The sequence below is a fragment of the Leopardus geoffroyi genome, chromosome X, assembly GCF_018350155.1.
Source record: "Leopardus geoffroyi isolate Oge1 chromosome X, O.geoffroyi_Oge1_pat1.0, whole genome shotgun sequence".
NCBI lineage: Eukaryota > Metazoa > Chordata > Mammalia > Carnivora > Felidae > Leopardus > Leopardus geoffroyi.
The window spans coordinates 58,661,808-58,684,042 of record NC_059343.1 but is presented as its reverse complement, the minus strand read 5'-3'; the positions used below and the strand labels follow the sequence as shown (position 1 = coordinate 58,684,042).

The 22,235-nt window shown below is 47.4% G+C and overlaps 1 protein-coding gene across 1 annotated transcript; it reads right to left on the bottom strand.

The window, feature by feature from the left end:
* Positions 1-192: 192 nt before the first annotated feature.
* On the bottom strand, positions 193-20,443 carry GCNA (germ cell nuclear acidic peptidase). The gene is made up of 12 exons (XM_045472518.1): positions 20,394-20,443; positions 18,863-18,917; positions 14,276-14,419; positions 13,402-13,448; positions 12,961-12,997; positions 11,575-11,657; positions 8,397-8,741; positions 7,117-7,207; positions 3,621-3,765; positions 2,262-2,400; positions 1,086-1,290; positions 193-778 (listed from the first exon to the last, which is right to left on the bottom strand). Exons 2-12 carry the CDS (start codon positions 18,913-18,915, stop codon positions 532-534), a joined length of 1,536 nt encoding a protein of 511 aa, XP_045328474.1. The 5' UTR covers positions 18,916-18,917; positions 20,394-20,443; the 3' UTR covers positions 193-531.
* Between the last annotated feature and the right edge of the window lie 1,792 nt (positions 20,444-22,235).

The window sequence follows — 22,235 nt, the reverse complement described above, 5'->3', positions numbered from 1 at the left end:
AGAGAGGGAAACACAGAATCCGAAGCAGGCTCCAGGCTTTGAGCTGTCAGCACAGAGCCTGACACGGGGCTCAAACTCACAAACCATGAGATCATGACCTGAGCCGAAGTCGGATGCTCAACTGACTGAGTCACCCAGGCACCCCTCTACATCTTAATCTTAAAACTATGGTCTTAACACTATGGGTTTTTCTTACTATATCTTATTCTACGTCTTAACACTATGGGTTTCTCTTATTGTATCTTGTTCTATGTCTTAGTCTTAAAACTATGTGCTTCTCTTACTGTATTTTGTTCTATGTCTTAAAACTATGGAGTCTAAGTAACACCCAAGGTGGACCCAAAGGGCTTCTGAGTACTGTCAAAGGCACAGAATGGTTACCAACAGAATCCTTAGTTAAGAACAATCATCACTACACTATGAAGCTATAAAAACGCACTTAAATCCTAGTATTCATTGCAGAAACAAATGTTTTCTAAAACTTCTTAGCAGTGGAGGACTCAGCTCGCACAAGTATAGTCTCAGATAACCTTAAGGATTTCGCTTATGCTTAAGGGCATAATCCTTGCTAAGCTGTCTCATCACATCGCCATGGCTTAGCCCTTCCGCTGACTGCTTAACCAATCTATAATTCTCCTGCACATACTTGGCAAATGGTCTCACATGGGGCGCAATGGGGGTCCCATCCTTACGAGTTAGCGGCAGCATGACCAGAGTCCCCTTGCACTTGGCACAGATAAAGCGGTCAGTGTTCAATGATTTGGTGTAACGGCCGACTCTAAGGAGGAAAAGAGACATCATGCAGTAAGGGAATCAGTCACTGTACCTCAGCATCTTCTCCGACCTGCTGGCGCTGGCCCAAAGCAAGACTTTTTGCCTGGCTTCTCAGAGAGTGGGGCACCAAGCAGCAACAGCAGTCTGAGGTCAGCTCAAAGTAGAAGAGAAAGAAGGAGGAAGACACGGAAAGGAGTAGAGATGTTTCACTCGTCCAGCCAGCTGGCCACATACTTACCAACAAAATCACAGAGAGCCAGCTGGAAGTCATAGCAGAAACAGAACAAAGTCTGAGAGGCAAAGGGTCTCACCTGGCTTTGCACTGAGTGCATTCATAATGAATCTTGTAGTTAATCTTGTAGTTATGGCAACGGGTGACCAGGGGCAGCTCTGGGTGCACCAGGTTCGATTTTTTGGCATAAAACTTCCATGAGTCGCCATGAGAATCACGAACACCATCAATCAGCCAGGAGGCCGCGTGGCAGATTTCATGGATCAAAGTATCCCGAAGGCGGTCTTGGAAGAGAGGGAGGCAAAGGAAACATGAGCACTTAAACCCATTCCCTCCGGCCTGCTACCCACTAGACTCTCAACCCCACCACATGCAAAGCCATCTGCTAACAAGTCTACATGGGCAGTCATGAGTGTTAGCTTCCCAGGATTCTGAAAGGGACATCTGTCCCCTACGTAACCGATTTTGTTGATGTCAGAGACAACAATCCTTTCAGGACAGCTCCAGCATGCTCTTCTTTTTGGGGGATGCTGCTGCTACAAATACACCCAGTCAAGACCTGGGTTACGTTAAGTGGACGGGGTGGGGAGCAGTGGCTATGGCCTTGGGATTTGGTCAGGAGAAGCTCCACGGAAAAAGGGGGGTTCTGAGCTGGGCCCCTAACAACTGACCGGCTTTGCAAATTTGAAAGGCCATTCTAGGTGTGGTGAGAAATGTAAACAAAGGACAAGGCCAGGAAGCTGTGTAGTGCATTCTGAGAGGCAGTGTGAAGAAAGTTTCGCTGAAGCATAGGACACGCTAGAGGCAGCATGCTTAGAAATAAGCCTGGCTGAGCAGAGTGGGGGGCAGGCTGCGACAGCCTGGAAAGCCAGGTGTTTTGTGGAAAAGCGACACGGTGGTATGTAGGAGACTGAGTGGAGCAGGGAGAAGGGTGAGGTGACAAGGCCTTACACCTGGGTGGGGGCAAAGGAATGATGACAGGAGGGTCATTATGAAAATCTGGTTGATTGGTTAGCTACGGGGGACCCTGAACCTCAGCAGGGAGCCAGCTGCAGTGAGAAAGTTACCCTAATGGAAAGATGGCCAAGTTGGATTCTCAGGAATGAGGAGGCATCGTTAGGAATGTCTTCTGAGCAAGACATTCGTAGTAGGCCTATCTACCCAGGAATGGCAGGAGAAGCTGTGACACAGGCTGCCAGAAAACACCAGGACTTAAGAGTAACTTCATGGGCCTGTGTCAGAAGGCTGCCATCACCTGCGGAGTCGCAGACTTTCAGAGAAATCTGGATCTTCGCGTAACGCTCCTTCTTCGGGTACCGTGTCTCGCCAGTGGTGCACAAGCCAGCAGTTCTCAGCATCTTCTTATTCCAGCCGATATCGATTTTCTCTGGCAGCTGAGAACAAAAAGCAAAGGAGGCAAGTCAGAGAGCAGCTTCGAGCAGACCAAAGGATCTTGGCTTGGGAGTTTTGTAAGCCTAAACGTTCTGGGGAGAATCAAAGCCAGGCTGAAGCCCAGGTGAGAACAACTGACAGGCAATCAGGACCTAAGGGAGACTGCTGAGTGTGTGCAAAAGCAAGATGTGCGCTGCCCGGCACGGGGACAAGCGTCAGGGAGAGAAGTGCAAACCCACCGAGGTAGGAATGGAACCCTGTGGGTACTAAAAGTGGTGAGGTGAGATTGTACATGCACCTTGGTCTACTCCTCGGTCCCGTGAGGTAACACCCCAGTCATCAGGAGTGATTTACCCAAAGGCTGGGGAGCCTTAGAAAGATCTGAAAACCCTACTGGCAGGAAATTTCATCAGCAGCAATAATAAGAGTCTGAAAAACCTAATGATCACTGAGTCTCTCTGCCTCCAGGTTCTCTCCAATCCAGTATAGGCCCCACACTACAGACAGGTTAGTTTCCCTCAGTAGACGCTTTGTGTCCTATCCTGTCCCTGTGAGGTGGTGCCTGCTGATTTCAATTTCAGTGCCCCCCTCCAATCTGATTCCAAAGGCCCTCCGTTATCTAGTGCTACGCTACCAAAAACAAGTGATGGCCGACGTGTATCACTTACTAGGTTATAGGCCCTGTTCTAGGTACTCCAGGTGTATTACCTTCCCTAGGCCCAACCATAATTCTATGAAGTAGCAGGTACTATTATCACTCCCATTTTGCAGATGAGAAAACCAAGAAAACCGAGGCAAGGGAGGGGGGAGGTAACTTGCCCAAGGTCACACAGCTCTTCCCCATTATTCCTCAGCATAAACCCTCTCTTCCAGATAGTCAAGCCTCAATACATGCCTCACACATGCCCTCTTCCCCCATCACTGCCACTCTCTCCACATCCTTCAGTCTCCCCCCACTCCACAGCCAATCTTATTTCCTCACCACTGAGGCACTCAGTGATTTTTCTGCCTCAATGTCCTGTGCTGGTAACAAGTCTGTACCATATATTATTACCCACAAACATTGTCTGTTTCTTTCACGTGTGCATGTATCATCTCCCCATCTAAACTGACACCTCTCAAGGGAAGGAAATATACAGCTAGCATATCTGCACACCTCACAGCACCCAAGAGCACTGGGCATATGACAGGTGCTCATTAAGTGTCTATTCACCGACTGTACCTTTTGGTCAAAGACAGATCTGTTAAACAGACTGTACATTTCCTGAACCAGGCTGTCCTTATTTTTCTTGAACTTCCTTCCAGAATACTGCTTTGCCTTTTCCACGTCATGCAAGAAACATCCAGGTATTTCACAAACGGAATGCCTGCAAAGGGAAATTCAACAAAGTTTTGTATAGCTAAAGAAGTAAATAGAAATGCATACGTACAGGTCATATCCAGAGAGACTCAGAAAACCTGCCGGTCCCTCTTCCTTCTAACTACCTTATAGGAGAGCATTTCCCAAAGTTCCATTTGTAGACTTTTCCTACTCACTACTTGCATCCTCAGAGATGTGAAGTCCGTGGTTACAACCTCCACTGGAGTGATCTCACACCTGTATCTGCAGTCTTGATCTCCCTCCTGGGATCCAGTTCTGAATTTACAATCGCCTGACGCAAATTTCCACCTGATTAACAGGAGTATGTCCCCCCGCTCAATGTGTTTAACTATCTGACTTCTGTTATAGCAGGCTGAAGACCTCAGAGACATTTTAAAATTCATTTCCTCCCCTGCCCCATATATTCAACAGGCACAAAGACTGCTATCTCCTTCACATCATCTCTTCTATCCAGCCTTTCTTTCCACCCCACGGTCACGAGCCTAGTTCAAGTTCCCCTCTTCCCCTTGATGCCTTGCCACTACAGCATTCCTCTGTGCTCCTAACCTCCAGGCTCTTTTCCTTCTAGTCCAACCACACACACACACACACACTTCAGGTTCATTTTTTTCTAGGCCATGTTCCAATTATGTCCCTCCCTGGCTTTTCACTGACTGTTGGGCCTAGCATTCAAGGCCCAGGTCAATCCGGTCCCAACATCTGTGTTCCAGCTACCATTTCTACTCTGGCCAAAGTAGGCAAGTTAAACATTCTCTGCACAGGAACTGTGATTTCCCACAGTTCGTTCATGCCTTGGCACAGCGTATGTGCCCATGACCGCTAGAACGAGTACATCTCTACCTCTCCTGAGAACAACCATGAGTGTAGTGCTTTACCATTTGTGGAGAACTTCTTTTTTGCATGACCTTATTTGATCCTCACCACCACCCCCCAAAGAAGCTATTGCTCGTCTTCCTATCTCCACTTGACGGATGAGGAAACTGAAGGTCAGAGGTTAGGTGACCTGCCCAAAGTTCCCAGACGCTGAATCTTCTGGCCCAAATCTCATGGTTTTCCCATTAGACCACTATTGTTGCCCCATCTTTCGAGGCCTAATTCAAATGCACAAAGAATAGTGCTAATCACATAAAGGACTCACAGTTGTAACAGCTATTTAAACTAAAGTGTTTTTCTCTTGGCCAACAATAATCCACAAGACCAAAGAGATGAGCCCACAGAGCTGGACACATAAAACCAGAGCAGACACAGGTTAAGTGAGCTTCTAACTCAACAGAACTCCTGAGACTGAGATTTTGTAGCACACTCATTAACCCCTTATGTCACAGTGGGGTGGCTGGGGCACAGAGAGGAAAGAAATACCAAATGAGGCAAAGACAGCTAAAAGTAAGCGTCTTCACCCCCAAAGCCTGCCCCTGGTGACTAACACTTCTGCCTCCAATGACTTAGCTCTGAAAGCAAATCTGCACCCGGAAAGGTAGCAGATGAAAACCTAAACCACCTGCAGGCCTCGGCAGGGAACGTGACCCCCATGTGCATCAGCGCTCACATCAAGCAGGCCCTGTGGCTTAGCATACCTTTCCCCACAATGCCTGTGCCACTTTGCTGCAGGTGGAACAATCTCCACATCAGAGCAACCAACGAGACCCCAAATGGGTACATCAGACACTATGACCAGCTACACAGGAACAAACGCTAAGCACAACAGGAAGCCTCCTGACTGAAACAGGAAGCACCGAGGCAACAGTGAGGACTCCAAACAGACCAGCCTCCTTTGGATGATGCAGAGGACAGTGACACAAAGGGGCAGCTTACATGCCTTCTTCTGTCACGTCACACCACAGCAAAGCAACTTGGGAGCCACCCAACACACGTGGCCCTACAGGCAAAGCAGCTGAAATATATATCAAAAGAAACTCTGCTGAAAGGGGATCCACCTAAGAAAGAACACGCCAAACTCCATTTGCTACCTCACCGGGCAGGAAGTGCAGAAACAAGGAGAGCCTCTGTTCAGGGCCAAGGTGCTCTGTTGCCCCAGTGCCCAACACACGGTTCCTCTTCCCATAAGATGCATTTATTGGCAGGGTGCCTGGGTGGCTCAGTCGGGTAAGCGTCCAACTTCAGCTCAGGTCATGATCTCACGGTTCATGAGTTCGAGCCCTGCATCGTGCTCTGTGCTGACAGCTCAGAGCCTGGAGCCTGCTTCAGATTCTGTGTCTCCCTCTCTCTCTACCCCTCCCCCACTTGTGCTTGCTCTCTTGAGATAAATAAATTTTAGAAAAAGAATTTTTTAAAGATGCATTTATTGGCCCAAAATACAGTTAAAACAAAATAAACACACAGGCTTCAGACATATCCTTGGTCTTGTTAAGAGAAGTCAGATATAAGTATATATTACTCCTGAATGCAAGTAAGAATGAAGAAAATTAGGCTTACAACATCCTATTTTTAAGGGAAAAGGTAAGAAGTTGGAGGAATCTGAATGAAAAAAACCTGTTAGCTTTTTGCTTCAAGTATTAATATGTTCTTGGTCCAAATGACCTGTTGTTTTCAGGCTCAATTACCTATAACTTCATAAAAAGAAAGGAACTACAAGCAGTTTCACCCTAATGTTGACGCCTTAAAAATTTGCAAGAATAGGGGCGCCTGGGTGGCGCAGTCGGTTAAGCGTCCGACTTCAGCCAGGTCACGATCTCGCGGTCCGTGAGTTCGAGCCCCGCGTCGGGCTCTGGGCTGATGGCTCAGAGCCTGGAGCCTGTTTCCGATTCTGTGTCTCCCTCTCTCTCTCTGCTCCTCCCCCGTTCATGCTCTGTCTCTCTCTGTCCCAAAAATAAATAAACGTTGAAAAAAAAAATTAAAAAATTTGCAAGAATAAAAACAGTAGTGGGAGCAACTGGGCACATCCCAAGCCCTAGAAAAACCTGGAAGACAACTGCCCTCCAACACCAATGGATTGGAACATGTCAGTTCTGCCTTCTCACCATCTCCACTGCGTTTGCTTTGGTTTAGTGTAAACTGGTGGCCACGAAGCAGTATTTAGCCTGAAAAAAGGCTCTGGTTTGGCCACACATCATTTTTTGATCGGAGTTTAAGGACCAAGGAAACCTCAAGAGGCCAAAGGTGATGTGGGGGCAAAAGGGAGGTGTGGAACAGTGGGCTGCTCCTCCCTTTCCTCCTCCCCCCTCTTATGCTCTTCCAATTCAGGGATGGACACACTGTCCCCCCCCCCCCACCAGACTCTTTCATCCCCTTGAAGACCCTCTCTCATGCCCAGTGGACTGCTTAACACATGACAATTATACAATCAATTCCCGTTCAGTCCGATATGGACAGTACGTACCCAGTGTGGCTTTTGTCACATTTTGCTGCATGGGGCTTCCTCTTAGAAGCAAAATTCTTTGAAGGCCCACGTGTTTTTGGTGCTGTAACAGCTGAAAAGAGAATAGCTCGTTTGCACCCTGAAAATTGATCCCAGCAAGCAGCTGGCAGAAAGGTAAACCCAGGAGGAGGCCCCACAGCCACACCCAGAGCACCATCTAGAAATGAAAACGGTCTAAAGCCTGTATACTGTCCATTGGCCAGCGTGACAGATTTTTATCTATGGGAATCACAGAGCTGCCAGCAGAGAGTAGGCTGGGTAGGGTTCTGTTATAGGTACCAGGGACTCTAATGAGACCACATGAGCACGCCGCTATAGGTCAGATTGTGTGGGCACCTGAGGCACGCGCAGCGTAAGGAATGCTGTCCACACTTGCTCCAAGGGCAAGACTGGATCATAGGCAGCGCCAACACTCGATACGCAAGCCAGATGGAAAGATTTCTAGCACCCATATACTGCTAACTGCTCTAGCCAGAGACTTCCCCATCAGGAGTATCATTTATTTGGTTATTAAAAAAAAAAAAGTATTAAACATCTATTATGTGCAAAATACCAGGCTAGACCCTGGGAGAGACTTCAAAATGAGTTAGGGTCTTCACAAGAGGCGCACTATCTACTGGGGGAACAGTTTCAGAAACATAAGACAGCTGGGGAGGGTGGGGCGCCTGGGTGGCTCAGGTCATGATCTCACAATTCGTGAGTTCAAGCCCTGTATCGGGTGAACTCATGCCCCGTTTCTGGTGAGGCTTGCTTCTCTCTCTGTCCCCCCCAGCTCGCCTGCACCCCCCTTTCTCAAAAAACAACAACAAAAGACAGCTGGGTAAGTGCTCTAGTAGAGATGGGGGTCTGAGAACTTTGGGAATCCAGGAGGGTGGAACATCTCCGACCTACAGTTCCCTACAGGAACTGAACATTGGGCTGGGTCCCAAGAAAAAAGGGATTATATCCTCAGGCCAGAAAGCACAAAGAGAAAGCATGGAGGGAATGGTAAAATACTAAGACGTGGGCATTCCTCCCCCATTTCCAGAAAGATCCTTTTCACCGGGATGGCTGTCTCCCCTGGCCGCTAGGGACCTGCTGAGATGGCTTAAGGTTGGCGATCAGGACAGGCAGACCTCACAAGGCAGACATATCCAGGGGAAAGGGCATGGCAGGCATGGCTGGCACACTGCAGGCAGGTGGTGGGGGGGCGGTGCTGGGCTTGTTCAGTGGGACAGGCCTACTTGATTCAACTGGCTTACCGGGCACCACACATATATTTTTGGTTTTGCTCTTCCTTTTCCTTGTTTGCTCCACCACAGGTGCTGGCTCTTCATTTGCAATCTCCACCTCAGTCTCAGCAGCACCTGGCGGTGGGCAGAGATTTTCACCACTGCCCAGCTCAGCAACACCAGCAGATGAATTGTGCTGGCAGACATCAAAGGCCTCCATCTCTTTTTCATTTGAGGAGCTTTGGCCCTGACCACACAAATTGTCATCTATGATCATCACGGGGCCCTCGAAATCACTATCATCATCAGAAATAACTATTGGAGGCTCATCGATGGCAGGCTTCTCAATGTTAGAAGACACATATAGAACTTCATCTGAAATTCAAAAGACACAATCATGTAGAAATATACTCCCTCTGTCCCCCTTTCACACTCCACTTTAGATTATTGAGCACAAATTTAACAAACTGGAAGCTGTGACATTATGACTCACAGTTAAGCATGGATTATTTTAGAGGCACCTGGGTGGCTCAGTCGGATAAGGATCCGACTCTTCATTTCGGCTCAGGTCCTATCTCAGGGTTCATGGATTCAAGTCCCATGTTGGGCTCTGTGCTTAAGGGCCTGCTTGGGACTCCCTCTCCTTCTCTCTACCTCTCCCCGGTTCTCTCTCTCCCCCCAAAATAAATAAACTTAAAGTAAAAAAAATTAAAGAATCCATTATTTTAGATTGTTTTCCCTCTATCCCTTCTTTACTTGACTGAGAGCAGAGACAGATAAAATAGCAACCCAAGTCTAGTGGCGATTTCCCAAATCACACTATGTAGCACATTGCAGGTGCTCGGTGGTTCCCAAACACAGCTCTGCAGACTTGTGTGCTGTCATTGCTCCACAGAAAAACAAGAGAAATCAGAATAAAGTGGGCTTTTTCCCTACCAAGTTCGAGCTCTAGAATTTAAAGGATTGTCCTTGAGATTACATCCTCCCTGAACTTTTGCTTTCTATACTTTATGCAATTACACTGATACTAGATGGTACTGGAATTTGCTCCCATTTTTAGACAAAATTTAATGTTCTAACTAGTCCATAAATGCAAAGCTCTCAGAGCCACTGATGTAAGTGTGAAGGGTTCAGTCCTAACACCAGCACTGAGAGACCTTGGGAACATTTGGAATGTCCCCGCCCTCCCCGAGCGTCCCTTCATCTGGAAATGAGGCATGGCATGTCTAATACCACATGCTCTCTGGAGTCTGTTCAGAGCCCAACTTCCAGGTTTCTAGGATTCCAGATGTTACACACACACACACACACACACACTACAGCATAGACAAGATGCAAAAATATATTTGTGGTGCAAAAGCTCTTTATCCTACAATTGCAGATTTGGGATCATGTAATTTGAGAGTCTCCTCTATCATTTAATTACCAAAGAATTTCAGATATGCAATAAAGAGGAAGGAGTGGGTGTTGCTATGGTAAAAAGTCATCCTTCTTAGAAATTTTAAAGAATTCCCAATTGCAGTTGAAAGTAAAAAACAAAGCAACAATAGCAACAACAAAAAAGAGAGTAGGGACACACTGCTCACAATCTATGAAAAAAATGACTGTACACTGACAAAGGTTAGAAGTGATCTTAGAAATATGTGGTCAAGCTCCTTTTTCTGTAAAAGTACCTAAATTCATTACAGTAATGGAAGAAAGGGCACGTGAAGAACAGTAAAGAGACACACAAAGACAGTCCTATCGGGGCCCTCCTCATCTCTCCATTACTGGGATGAATGCCCACAGTGAAGGGTCCACCCAACAGAAAGGTCAGAAAAACCTTAGTTCAAAGGTCATCCTCAAAAACATAGGGATCTTCTGACTAAACGGGTCAGCAAGTGGCAGCCTGTGGTGACGAATTGGTTTCTGGCTCTGTCACTCATGCCCTACCTCTAAAGCTACTTCCCCTGGGTCTCCCATTGACCCTTGATAGCGGCTTGTCATGTCATAGCCTCTACTCTGCTGCACCTGGACCCCCATCTCACTCAGGCACATCCACTCAGAGCTAGAGAGGAAGGGGAAAAATAAATCAGAGGGGACAGGTAGTAAAATAGGAGTGTAGAGTTCCAAGCCCCCTCTCGTCTCCCTGCTCTGACATCCCAGGTTAGCCAGGGAACTTTGGCCAATGGTAGCTCTTGGGTGGTTACCAAAGAAATAGCCAGTAACTTAAGGAGAGGCCTATGTATCATGCCCTATACCTCGAAGTAAGCAAAGACGGATCAAGTACCATACCGTTCCTGATGCTTAAGAAGCTCCTGGCCTTCCTACATTTCACACCCGCTGAACAGGTTCTGAACTGTGAGTGTAGCTCCATGCCTCCCGCAAGGTTAAAAGGGCCTCTGGGGGCGCCTGGGTGGCTCAGTCAGTTAAGTTTCTGACTCTTGGTTTTGGCTCAGGGCATGATTTCACAGTTCGTGAGTTCGAGCCCCGCATCAGGCGCTGCGCTGGCAGCACGAAGCCTGCTTGCGATTCTCTCTCTCTGTCCCTCCCCTGCTCGCAGTCTCTCTCAAAAATAAATAAACACACATTTAAACAATAGTAAATAAATACATAAATAAATAGGCCTCTGAATCCAAAGGGGCAAAGATCTCCTGTGGGAAACAGGCTCCGAGAAAAACAGAAATCTCTAGAAAACAAAGAGAACGGTGAAAGGCAAAGATGAACAGCTACCTGGAGAAAGCAAAGGTTCCTCCCTGAGAAGTCCCTGTAGGCGGACTCAGAACCATCACCCACCTAAGTCTCCATCAGGCCGGAAAGAATGAGCCCACGCCCCTCACTCATCGCTTGCCCTCTCTGCCATTCCCACACACGGAAGAGTTCAGAAAAGAGCAGAAGGTGGAGGAGCGGAGCGGCCTTCACACCTCCCTAGTGTCAGTTCCTGACTTCCTGGCCCCTGATTCCCTGATGCTTGGCAGGCCAAGAACTCTACGGAGGAGGGTGCCCAAGGTCTGAAGCAGACAGAACAGTTGCTGCTGTGTTTGGAAATCCACCAGGGTGGGGAGCGAGGGGAATTCTGGCCGTGGCCACATCCAGCACACACAGGGAAGAAATGGAGGCACTCGCTACTAAGTGATTCAGAATAGAACAGCTGCTGACGCGCATCCTGAAATCACTACACCGTGAGGGCTGCGGAGCTCAGCTCCTACTCAGTTACTAGTACACTTGCCTTCACTGCTTATTTCATATGCCTGAGCTCTGACGTTCTCACGGAAGTACTCATCCTCAGAGTCTGAGTCAATCACCACACAGCTGAGTGAGGAGACAGGGAAACACAAAAGAGAAACGTTAAGTGCCCTGGTCTTCTTCCCATGGCCTCTTCCAACTCCTGTATGATGCACAGGATCACTTGGAAACATTTTCTTGCTTTGGTCCCTGTAGTAACTCGGTTGTTCCCCTTCTTTGGAACCTCTTTTCAAAAGGAGGCATCTGTCAAATACTGAGTGAAATGGGCTGGCGGGAGTCAAACATGGCAGAACCCCTGTGCTACCCAGGGTGTGGGTGGTGAGCACCCCTGTGAGGCCCTCGTTCTCGGCTGCCTTTGGTGTTTCAGTCAGAAGTCCCAAAAGGTTGAAATTCACCATCTTTCTGTACTTTCCAAACAGTGTACGAGAAGTCTTACACACCTTTAGGGTGAGAAAATTACTCAAAACACCTGTCAGAGGATTTGCCTGCACGTGTCTGCCTACAGACATAAATCCGCTAATCCACTTTCACCATGGTCACCGATTTTAAGCTGCCAGGTTGATGGGCCATTGCCATCTCGTTTATTCCCTCCTTGAAAGTCTTTTCTGGATTTCTTGGGGCACCTGGGTGGCTCAGTCAGTTAAGCATCCGACTCCTGATTTCAGCTCAGGTCATGATCCCAGGGTCGTGAGATCAAGCCCTGTGTGGGGCTCCACGCGGGGCATGGAGCCTGCTTAAGATTCTCTCTCTCCCTCTGAGCCTCTCCCCCACTCGAGCTCCCTCGCTGTTAAGGAAATAAATAAAAATATTGGAAAATTATGAAAATTTACAAATTAAAGAATAAAATTTTAAAAATGTAAATAACAGTGACAAAAATATCCTGAACCTCTGATTGTGGTAATGTTTACACTACCACACACGTTATCAAATTTCATCACACTATACACCTAAACGTGTGATTTTTGCTGTATGAAAATCATACTTCAGTAAATCCACTACAGTTCATTCAAGTGGTCAATGTGGAAACCTCTGTTGTCTAAGCATCCTATTTTGGATTTATTCCAGTAATATTCTTCTATCACCTCCTATAGTCTGGCACCTGGGCAACACCCCTTCACTGGGTAAGGGCCTGTGTAGTGGCAACTGAAAGTGAGGGGGCAGATCACATAGACATGCTGAGGGAGAAACTAACCAATTAGATAATGGGCCTGGCATGAAGAATCTAAGATTCAACCAGGTGGTGAGATCAAAGACGCACTGTGACCCTGAACACAGTATTGAGAGGACATGTGAAGTTTATTCTTAAATCTTCTTACCCACAGCATCATTCCTCAAAAAAATGTTAAATTTCACTCCTTTTCCTACTCACCTAATGTTCTGTTTCTGCTGCTTCTTTTTGGTCACAACTAAATCAGAGAAAGAAAGAGGGTGTCAGGAAGCATCTGAAGCATGATAAAAATGTGGTCACCCCATATCTTTAACTCCCTAAAACCAAACCCCAGGAGTTAGGGCTTGTTAAAATGGATGGGAGACTCATATCCCCTCATGGGAGATAGAGAGGAAATAAAAGTAAGGACGCCTAAAGAAAAAAGGTCAAGGAAGCAAACTGGAAAAGCAGCACAGAGAACTGTCCCTGCTCCTAACAGCAGGGAAATAATCTTCATTTGACCCATCTGGAGCGAGCCCTGGTGGGGACAAGTCCAGGACCAGCTCACCCCAAACGTCCCAAATCAGTTCAGTCATCTCTACAAAGGCATGTCTAAGTTACACCTGGAAACAGAAATTACTGCTTCAAGTGGACTCTACTTACAGGGCTCCAATTCTTCGTCGCTGTCTGAGTCCACAATAATGATGCAGCTGCAAAAAAGAAAATACACGCGGTTATAAAGGCAGGCTACTCCTCATCATACATAACCGCATGGCCAAAACCTCAAATGGAGAGAACCACAAATCAGAGCTTCTAGTTCCTGAGAGGCAAAAAGGTTTTAAGGGCTTATGAAATCAGGATCACAGCGGGGGGGGGGGGGGTGAAGAAAAATGAGAAGCAACAGGCTGCTTAGCCTTTAACCGCAGAATCAAAGATAGGGGAAGAATGTTAGCTGAGCACCATTAGCTGCCTGCGAGAAGCCCATTTTCTGCCAAGTGATTTCTATTTAAAGATGTGAAAAAAATAAATAAAAAAATAAGGATACAAAAGTGAATTCTGAGAAAGGGGGCCATGGGTGAAAGGACTCGAGGATGAAGAGATTACAAATAAACATCAGAAGGAAAAAAGAGCAAGGAGGACATCTTTTGGGGCTTTAGTGCTTGAAGAGGGCCTACTTATTGGGATTGCTATCTAGGTAAGTGGACAAGGCTGATGGCCACCTTTTTTTTTTTTTTAACATATGAAATTTATTGTCAAATTGGTTTCCATACAACGCCCAGTGCTCAACCCAAAAGATGCCCTCTTCAATACCCATCACCCACCCTCCCCTCCCTCGCACCCCCCATCAACCCTCAGTTTGTTCTCAGTTTTTTAGGAGTCTCTTATGCTTTGGCTCTCGGGGAGCAAACAAAGGGTGATTTCAAGGCTGCAACTGCTCTCTGCAGGGAACCATGATGTTGGGGCCTCTCGCTTCTCTACCCAATAATGTGCCAGAGGCCCCAACAGTCATCCCACCTACTCACACCTCCCCTCTCACCCCTCCTGTGGCAGGCTGCCTGGCACATTACAGCTGCACAGTAATGCCTGAGTCGACGCCAAAGCATGTTCTGGCTTGAGATCCTTCACTTCTCCAGACAGCAGCTGACCGGACATCCCTCCATGACATTCATCCGCAATCCACCTGCAATAAAACATCACTTTGGTGCTGGAGCCAGGCTACATTCTAGGACCTGATCACAGGTAATCTTATTAGTTGTTGTGACACAGAGAAAACCAAAAGGGCCATGATAGTTATAAGGGTTTCCACAGAAAAAGTCAAGCTTAACCACTTCTTTTTTTTTAATTCTTTTAAATATATTGTCACATTGGCTAACACACAATGTGTAATGTGTACCCTTGGTTTGGGGGGTAGATTCCTGTGGTTCATCGCTTCCATACAACACCCAGTGCTCGTCCCCACAAGTGCCCTCCTCAGTGCCCATCACCCGTTTTCCCTTCTCCCCCATCCCCCCATCAACCCTCAGTTTGTTCTTTGCATTTAAGAGTCTCTTATGGTTTGTCTCCCTCACTCTCTGTAACTATTTTTTTTCCCAAGCTTAACCACCACTTCTTGAGGGCTTTTGTTTTAGCCTTGAGGTTGACTGTTGGGACTGATTACGTAAGTTTTTCAGTCTTCCAAGACACATGCTGGCTCAACACCCTTGGTTCAATTTCCTATTCATTTATCAATCACTAGGCCTCAAAAAAATTTTTTTTATATTAGTAAAGAAAACTCTTGCTGAGTAAAAGGTTTCCCAGGTATGTGCCAAAACGTGACCTTGTTTCTCTTGAAACCTATTATCGACAAACAGCACTACATATAAACTCAAACGTGATTCGTGCTTCAACTCTGTTCTTACATACTTTTGTGTTACACACAACACACAATTAGGGGTCGGACAAAAGAAAGAAGGGATCGAAAACATGCCACAAGTTACATGACAGAGAACCCCACTCTAATCCCTGAAGACAAATCATCGAATTCCACGGGGGATGGTAACCGACAGGAAAAGCAGTCTGAAGAAAGTGCTAAGAAGAAAACAGGTGGTCAAAAAGGAGACAAATTCTGTTAGATACCTTTTCCAAGTATAATCTGCCACCAGGAGTACAAGTTCCTAGACAGTGTTTCAAAGCAGAATAGATGCACCTTGGAAAAGCCAGTTGGCTTAACCAGAACCCTGTCATGAAAGGGCTAAGAAATCACATTAGAAGCTTTGAAGATGCATTAAACAAAAACCTTCAAAAACTTCAAAGGATCCAGGGCACCTGGGTGGCTCAGTTGGTTAAGCATCTGACCTCAGCTCAGATCTCAGTTTGTGAGTTTGAGCACCGCTTTGGGCTCCACACTGACAGTGCAGAGCCTGCTTAGGATTCTCTCTCTCTCTGCTCCTCCCTGCTCCCTCTCTCTCTCAAAATAAACTTCAAAAAAAAAATTTAATAAAATATGGTATTTCTCCCCGTCTATCTTGTTGTAGTATTTAAAAAAAATTTTTTTTAATGTCTACTTATTTTTTGAGAGAGAGACAGACAGACAGAATCCGAAGCAGACTCCAGGCTCTAAGTTGTCAGAGCCCAACGCGGGGCTTGAACTCATGAACTGTGAGATCATGACCTGAGCCAAAGTCAGACGCGTAACCAACGGAGCCACCCAGGCGCCCCTGTTGTTGTAGTATTAACAAAGAATCCTGGGCTAAAAAGCAACAGTCAGTGGCCATCAGAGATTACGAATTGGGCTCTGAGTGATCAATGAAAACCGGTCCCTCACCCCTTGCATTATGGATTTCTGTAGCACTTCTGCCTTCAAACTGCCAGAACCTCCTCCACTCTATTAATGACCTTCTCTCATAAGTCACTGGGAAAATAGAAGCAATCAGACAGGAATTGCCTTGTCCTCCCACCAATGAGTCTATCGTCCTATCTGTAATTACACCCGATTCTCTATTGTTAACGATGAACTCAATGTTCCTACCACTATCACTATCTCTGGCCAAACCCTCCCTTGTACTTTGGATGCATCCCAATTTCAAAACTGTAGAAAAAACTCTCAGAATTGATAAACTACCACATACCCTATGTTCATTCCAATCTCTCCAACTCTACTATTACCACCCCACTCTGAGCCACCATCACTTCTTACCCAGACTTCTGTAAATAAAGCTCTTGGGCCTCAGCTGTCAAACAACCCCTTGCCTCATAGGGCTACTGCAAAAATTCAACAAGATAATGTCTGCCCTCCTTAAAGGATCATGAACTTGTCCCCCATCACAGCATTTATCACGCTATACTGGAATTGCCTGTTTACATGTTTCTATCTCCCATTCCAGAGAGTAAACCATGCAAGGATTTGGACACATACCTGTTACACACTGTCCAGTATAGTCAGGACTCAACTATTTTGCTGAATAAAAGAATGAATGAATCTCAAAAAGTGGTTGCAAGGATCCCTTTCACTGTTGTACATCCCCCCACCCACACCCCTATGGAACCTCGTTTTTAAAAGACTTTGCCTAGGAGATCTCACGAAGGAATAATCTTCTCTATTTAAAAAACTATGTATACACACCCATTTATGTGAACCTTATGTTGAAGGTTATGCAAGGTACAGAGTCAGCCCAAAGTAGGAGCAAACACACAAAAAACTAACAATGTTGTCTGCATTAAAGAAAATACAGTGCCCAGATAGTGAAATGTAATAGTCTCGACACACAGCGAGGGTGGGTGGAGAGACTGGTCAGTCACTGTCCAGCCTCAAAAGCAATCTCCAACCAGAAGTCCAGGATCCAGCCTTCACATCTGTAGGTTCAAGAACTCAGGTCTGTCAATTCTTCATCAAAAGCTAGAGCAATGACCCTGTTAACCGAATTTGCAAGGGGCTTACTAATAAACCAGACTGCCTGTTTATTTTTCAGGAGAACTAATGCCAACCATCTGCCCTTGGGCACTATTTGGGTCAAGAGACTGAGGGTCCTAGAAAGAGCTAGAATTTTACCTGGTGTATTCTTGATAACACACATCTTTTCTTTAATTGAATGCTTCTACAAGGATCTTTGTGTATTTAATTCCTTTTATAAATTGCATCTTCCTAAAGTTGATTCCCCAAAGCCAAATTAATCAAAAGTACAACCAATTTTATAGTTTTATAATCCTTTCCAAAGGTTTAGATCAGCACATAGTTCAGCAACATTACAGTAACAGGATTAAATATTTCTCATTTGCTACTTAATAGGAAAGTAACATTGAATTCACAGTTCTTTTCATTACTTCTTAAGATGTGCATTTTTCAATGTGTATTTGCTGCATTGTTTTCTAATCCCCCCTTCCATTTTAATGACAATCACGTTATAATGCTTACCAGATACTTTTGTGAGTGATAAAGAACACTGAAACAGGAGTGAGGAAGAGGAACACTTTGTCCCAGATTCCTCCAAGAGTCCCACTCCCCAGGAACAAACAATGTGTCTTATTTATTCTTCTGGAAAGTTCTTAAACATAAACACCAGCACAAGGCAAGTGCACACATCTTTTAAAATAAATATTGTTCTATATGGATTGTTCTATGGCTTACAGTTTTTCACATTATGTATCTTAGAAATCTCTCCATTAGGAGTACATGTAGTTCTTTTGCACATTTTTTGGAGGAACCATAATTTATTCAACTACACCCTTAGGTCATTTAAACTCTTTCCAATTTGTGTTAATACAAACAGTGCTGCGATGAACATCCTTGTACTTCTCTGTATGCTAAGATTAAGTCATACATCCTTCTTCCACAGAACTCAACAAAGACCAAACCAGCCTGTGTATGTCTGTGTACAATTAAATAAACATGAGTTATAGGGAGAAGGGACATGGGAGAAGGGGAAAAGGAGTCAAGAAACAGTAAGAGTGAACTACACAAAAAGAATGTAGGATATAACCACGTTTATGCACTTAAGTATATGGGTGTGTGTATGTGTACAATTTTATTTAATATGTTAAATTAGTTAATATATAATTTAATATATTAAATAAGATAAAATTGTACTAACGTGGAAAGAAAATGTCCTAATAGTGGAATTACTAGGTCAAAGAACATGGGCAGTTAAAAGTTGCACCAATTTATATTCTCACAATGGCTATATGAAATTGCCCGTTCACCAACAAATTTGCCAACTCCAGTTATTATCACTTTTTTTAAATCTCTGCCAATCTGGTATATGAAAAATGGTATCTCATTAAAATTTTCATTTCTTTAAATATAAGCAATATAATGAAAAGTGGAATAAATTTTAACATCTACGTTCAAATGTTTATTTGAAAATCATTAGAATGAAGAACTTTCTAGGAATTATGCATATTCAACAACGCACTGTGTTGCTTCATGGAGGAGTATGCTCCTAGCCACTAATAGAGGTGTTATATAGAGGATTCATACATCGAGTAAGAGGCTGGACTCATATGATTCGAAGGCCTCTTTTCACAATTCTCCTTTTATGACTAACCAAATTATATACCCTGCAGACTCTAAATGAAAGAAACATATACTTTTTGAGAAAATCATTTTGCCAACACAGCAGGACTAAAAAGAAAATTTTTTCAGTCTCACCAAGCATCTTCTTCAATCTTAGATTGGCCAGGTACTTCTTCCGACATGTCCATGTCTACAGTCAAGACAAAAACATACTTTTTAAAGAAAACGAAAACCCAGAACAAACATTTCTACATTCTGCATTTATCTTCGAGCAGCTTATTCACCCTACTTTAAAGCCAAAACTTTGCTCTGTGAAATGAGATGTATTTAAATTTGTTGCAGACTTTTCCCGGATGGAGAAAACTAGAGACAAGGTATACCACCCCACCCCCCATCAGAGAAGAACCCTGTCCCACCAAGGTTCTTTTGCAGATCACTCAGAAAGCCCAAAGCACATGCCAGCCTCTGATGTTAAGTTACCTCAACCCCCACATTATAAAGGACAATCATTCATTCATTAGCCCCAGGATACATTTTCTCCCTCATGCACTAACTCCTATTCAGTCCCTGGCCCAGTGAGATCTTCCCTCAAAGGGATTCCCACTCCCCACATCCCAACTGGCTGGCCACTCTCCCCATACCTGCACTCTCCCTACTCCTGCCTCATGCCCCAAGAAGAACCTATCAGGCTTCAACCCCTCCACCCTCTTCCATCCCTCCTCCTCTCTACTCCTATTCCCAGCCAGTCGTACACAGACCAGGCCATCACACCCCACACAAACCTCTATCCAACCTCTACCCTCTCTACCCCCTTACTGTACCCCACCTTCCACTGGTCTTAAACGGATCAGGTCACCCTCACCCTCAAATGCTCTACACCTTCCCCCAATGCCCTTATCCCCCTATTCTCGCTTTCTGCCTCAGCCTGTCTCGCACCAATATGGCCCCCAAACCTCCCAAAACCTCCACTCACCACTACCTCCACCTCCTACTCCCCCCTTCTCATCCCCAGGTGGTCTAGGCTCCTCCCCCCTCCCACCCCCAGCCAGCCTCACACCCATCAGAGTTGGTATCTCCACTCCCGTCTTCCATCCCCACTCCCCCTCTCAACCCCAAGAGGTCTTACACCAACAGGCCCAGACCCCTCCCGCAACACTTCCGCCCCCCCCCACACCAGTCTTACACCAATCAGATCCGGACACCTCCACTAGCCCCCACCCCCACATTCCGCCCAACCTCAAGTCTTACACCAACAAGCCCAGACTCCTCCAACACTTCCACCTCCCCGCCAGTCTTATACCAATCAGATCAACATCTCCACCAGCCCCCCACCCGCCTCCACCCCCCCCACCCCCAGCTCTTACACCAAGCCCAGACCCCTCCCCCAACGATTCTGCCCCCAGCCGGTCTTGCACCAATCAGACCTTGACACCTCCACTCGTTCCCCCCACTCCGCCACGCCTTACCCGCTCTCAATCCCAGGAGGTCTTGCAACATCAAGCCCATACCCCACCCACCTCCTCGGCAATCTTGCACCAATGAGGCATGGACGCCTCCACTCACTCGCCCAGCCCCCTCAACCCCAAGAGGTCTTGCAGCAACCCGCCAAGACCCCTCCCCCCTCCCGCCAATCTTGCAGCAATAACGCATCAATGCCTCCACTCACCCGTCCAGCCTCCCCCCTCAGCCCCAGGAGGTCTTGCAGCAACAGGCCCAGACTCCTCCCCCCTCCCGCCAATCTTGCACCAATCAGGCATCAAGACCTCCACTCACCCACTCACCCCCCCCCACACTCAATCCCAGGAGGTCTTGCAACAGGCCCAGACTCCTCCCCCCTCCCGCCAATCTTGCAGCAATGAGGCATCAAGGCCTCCACTCACCCACTCACCCCCCCTCAACCCCAAGAGGTTTTGCAACCCGCCAAGACCCCTCCCCGCTCCCGCCAATCTTGCACCAATCAGGCATCAAGGCCTCCACTCACCCACTCACCCCCCCAATCCCAGGAGGTCTTGCAGCATCAAGCCCATACCCCTCCCCACTCTTCGCCAATCTTGCACCAATGAGGCATGGACGCCTCCACTCACCCGCCCAGCCCCCTCAACCCCAAGAGGTTTTGCAACCCGCCAAGACCCCTCCCCGCTCCCGCCAATCTTGCACCAATCAGGCATCACGGCCTCCACTCACCCACTCACCCCCCCCTCAATCCCAGGAGGTCTTGCAACAGGCCCAGACTCCTCCCCCCTCCCGCCAATCTTGCAGCAATGAGGCATCAATGCCTCCACTCACCCGCCCAGCCTGCCCCCTCAGCCCCAAGAGGTCTTGCAGCAACAGGCCCAGACTCCTCCCCCTCCCGCCAATTTTGCACCAATCAGGCATCAAGGCCTCCACTCACCCAATCACCCCCCCCCAACCCCAAGAGGTCTTGCAACCTGCCAAGACCCCTCCCCGCTCCCGCCAATCTTGCACCAATCAGGCATCAGGGCCTCCACTCACCCACTCACCCCCCCCCTACTCAATCCCAGGAGGTCTTGCAGCATCAAGCCCATACCCCTCCCCCCTCCTCGCCAATCTTGCACCAATGAGGCATGGACGCCTCCACTCACCCGCCCAGCCCCCTCAACCCCAAGAGGTCTTGCAACCCGCCAAGACCCCTCCCCGCTCCCGCCAATCTTGCACCAATCAGGCATCAGGGCCTCCACTCACCCACTCACCCCCCCCCCACTCAATCCCAGGAGGTCTTGCAGCATCAAGCCCATACCCCTCCCCCCTCCTCGCCAATCTTGCACCAATGAGGCATGGACGCCTCCACTCACCCGCCCAGCCCCCTCAACCCCAAGAGGTCTTGCAACCCGCCAAGACCCCTCCCCGCTCCCGCCAATCTTGCACCAATCAGGCATCAGGGCCTCCACTCACCCACTCACCCCCCCCCCACTCAATCCCAGGAGGTCTTGCAGCATCAAGCCCATACCCCTCCCCACTCTTCGCCAATCTTGCACCAATGAGGCATGGACGCCTCCACTCACCCGCCCAGCCCCCTCAACCCCAAGAGGTCTTGCAACCCGCCAAGACCCCTCCCCGCTCCCGCCAATCTTGCACCAATCAGGCATCAGGGCCTCCACTCACCCACTCACCCCCCCCAACCCCAAGAGGTCTTGCAACCCGCCAAGACCCCTCCCCGCTCCCGCCAATCTTGCACCAATCAGGCATCAGGGCCTCCACTCACCCACTCACCCCCCCCCCCACTCAATCCCAGGAGGTCTTGCAGCATCAAGCCCATACCCCTCCCCCCTCCTCGCCAATCTTGCACCAATGAGGCATGGACGCCTCCACTCACCCGCCCAGCCCCCTCAACCCCAAGAGGTCTTGCAACCCGCCAAGACCCCTCCCCGCTCCCGCCAATCTTGCACCAATCAGGCATCAGGGCCTCCACTCACCCACTCACCCCCCCCAACCCCAAGAGGTCTTGCAACCCGCCAAGACCCCTCCCCGCTCCCGCCAATCTTGCACC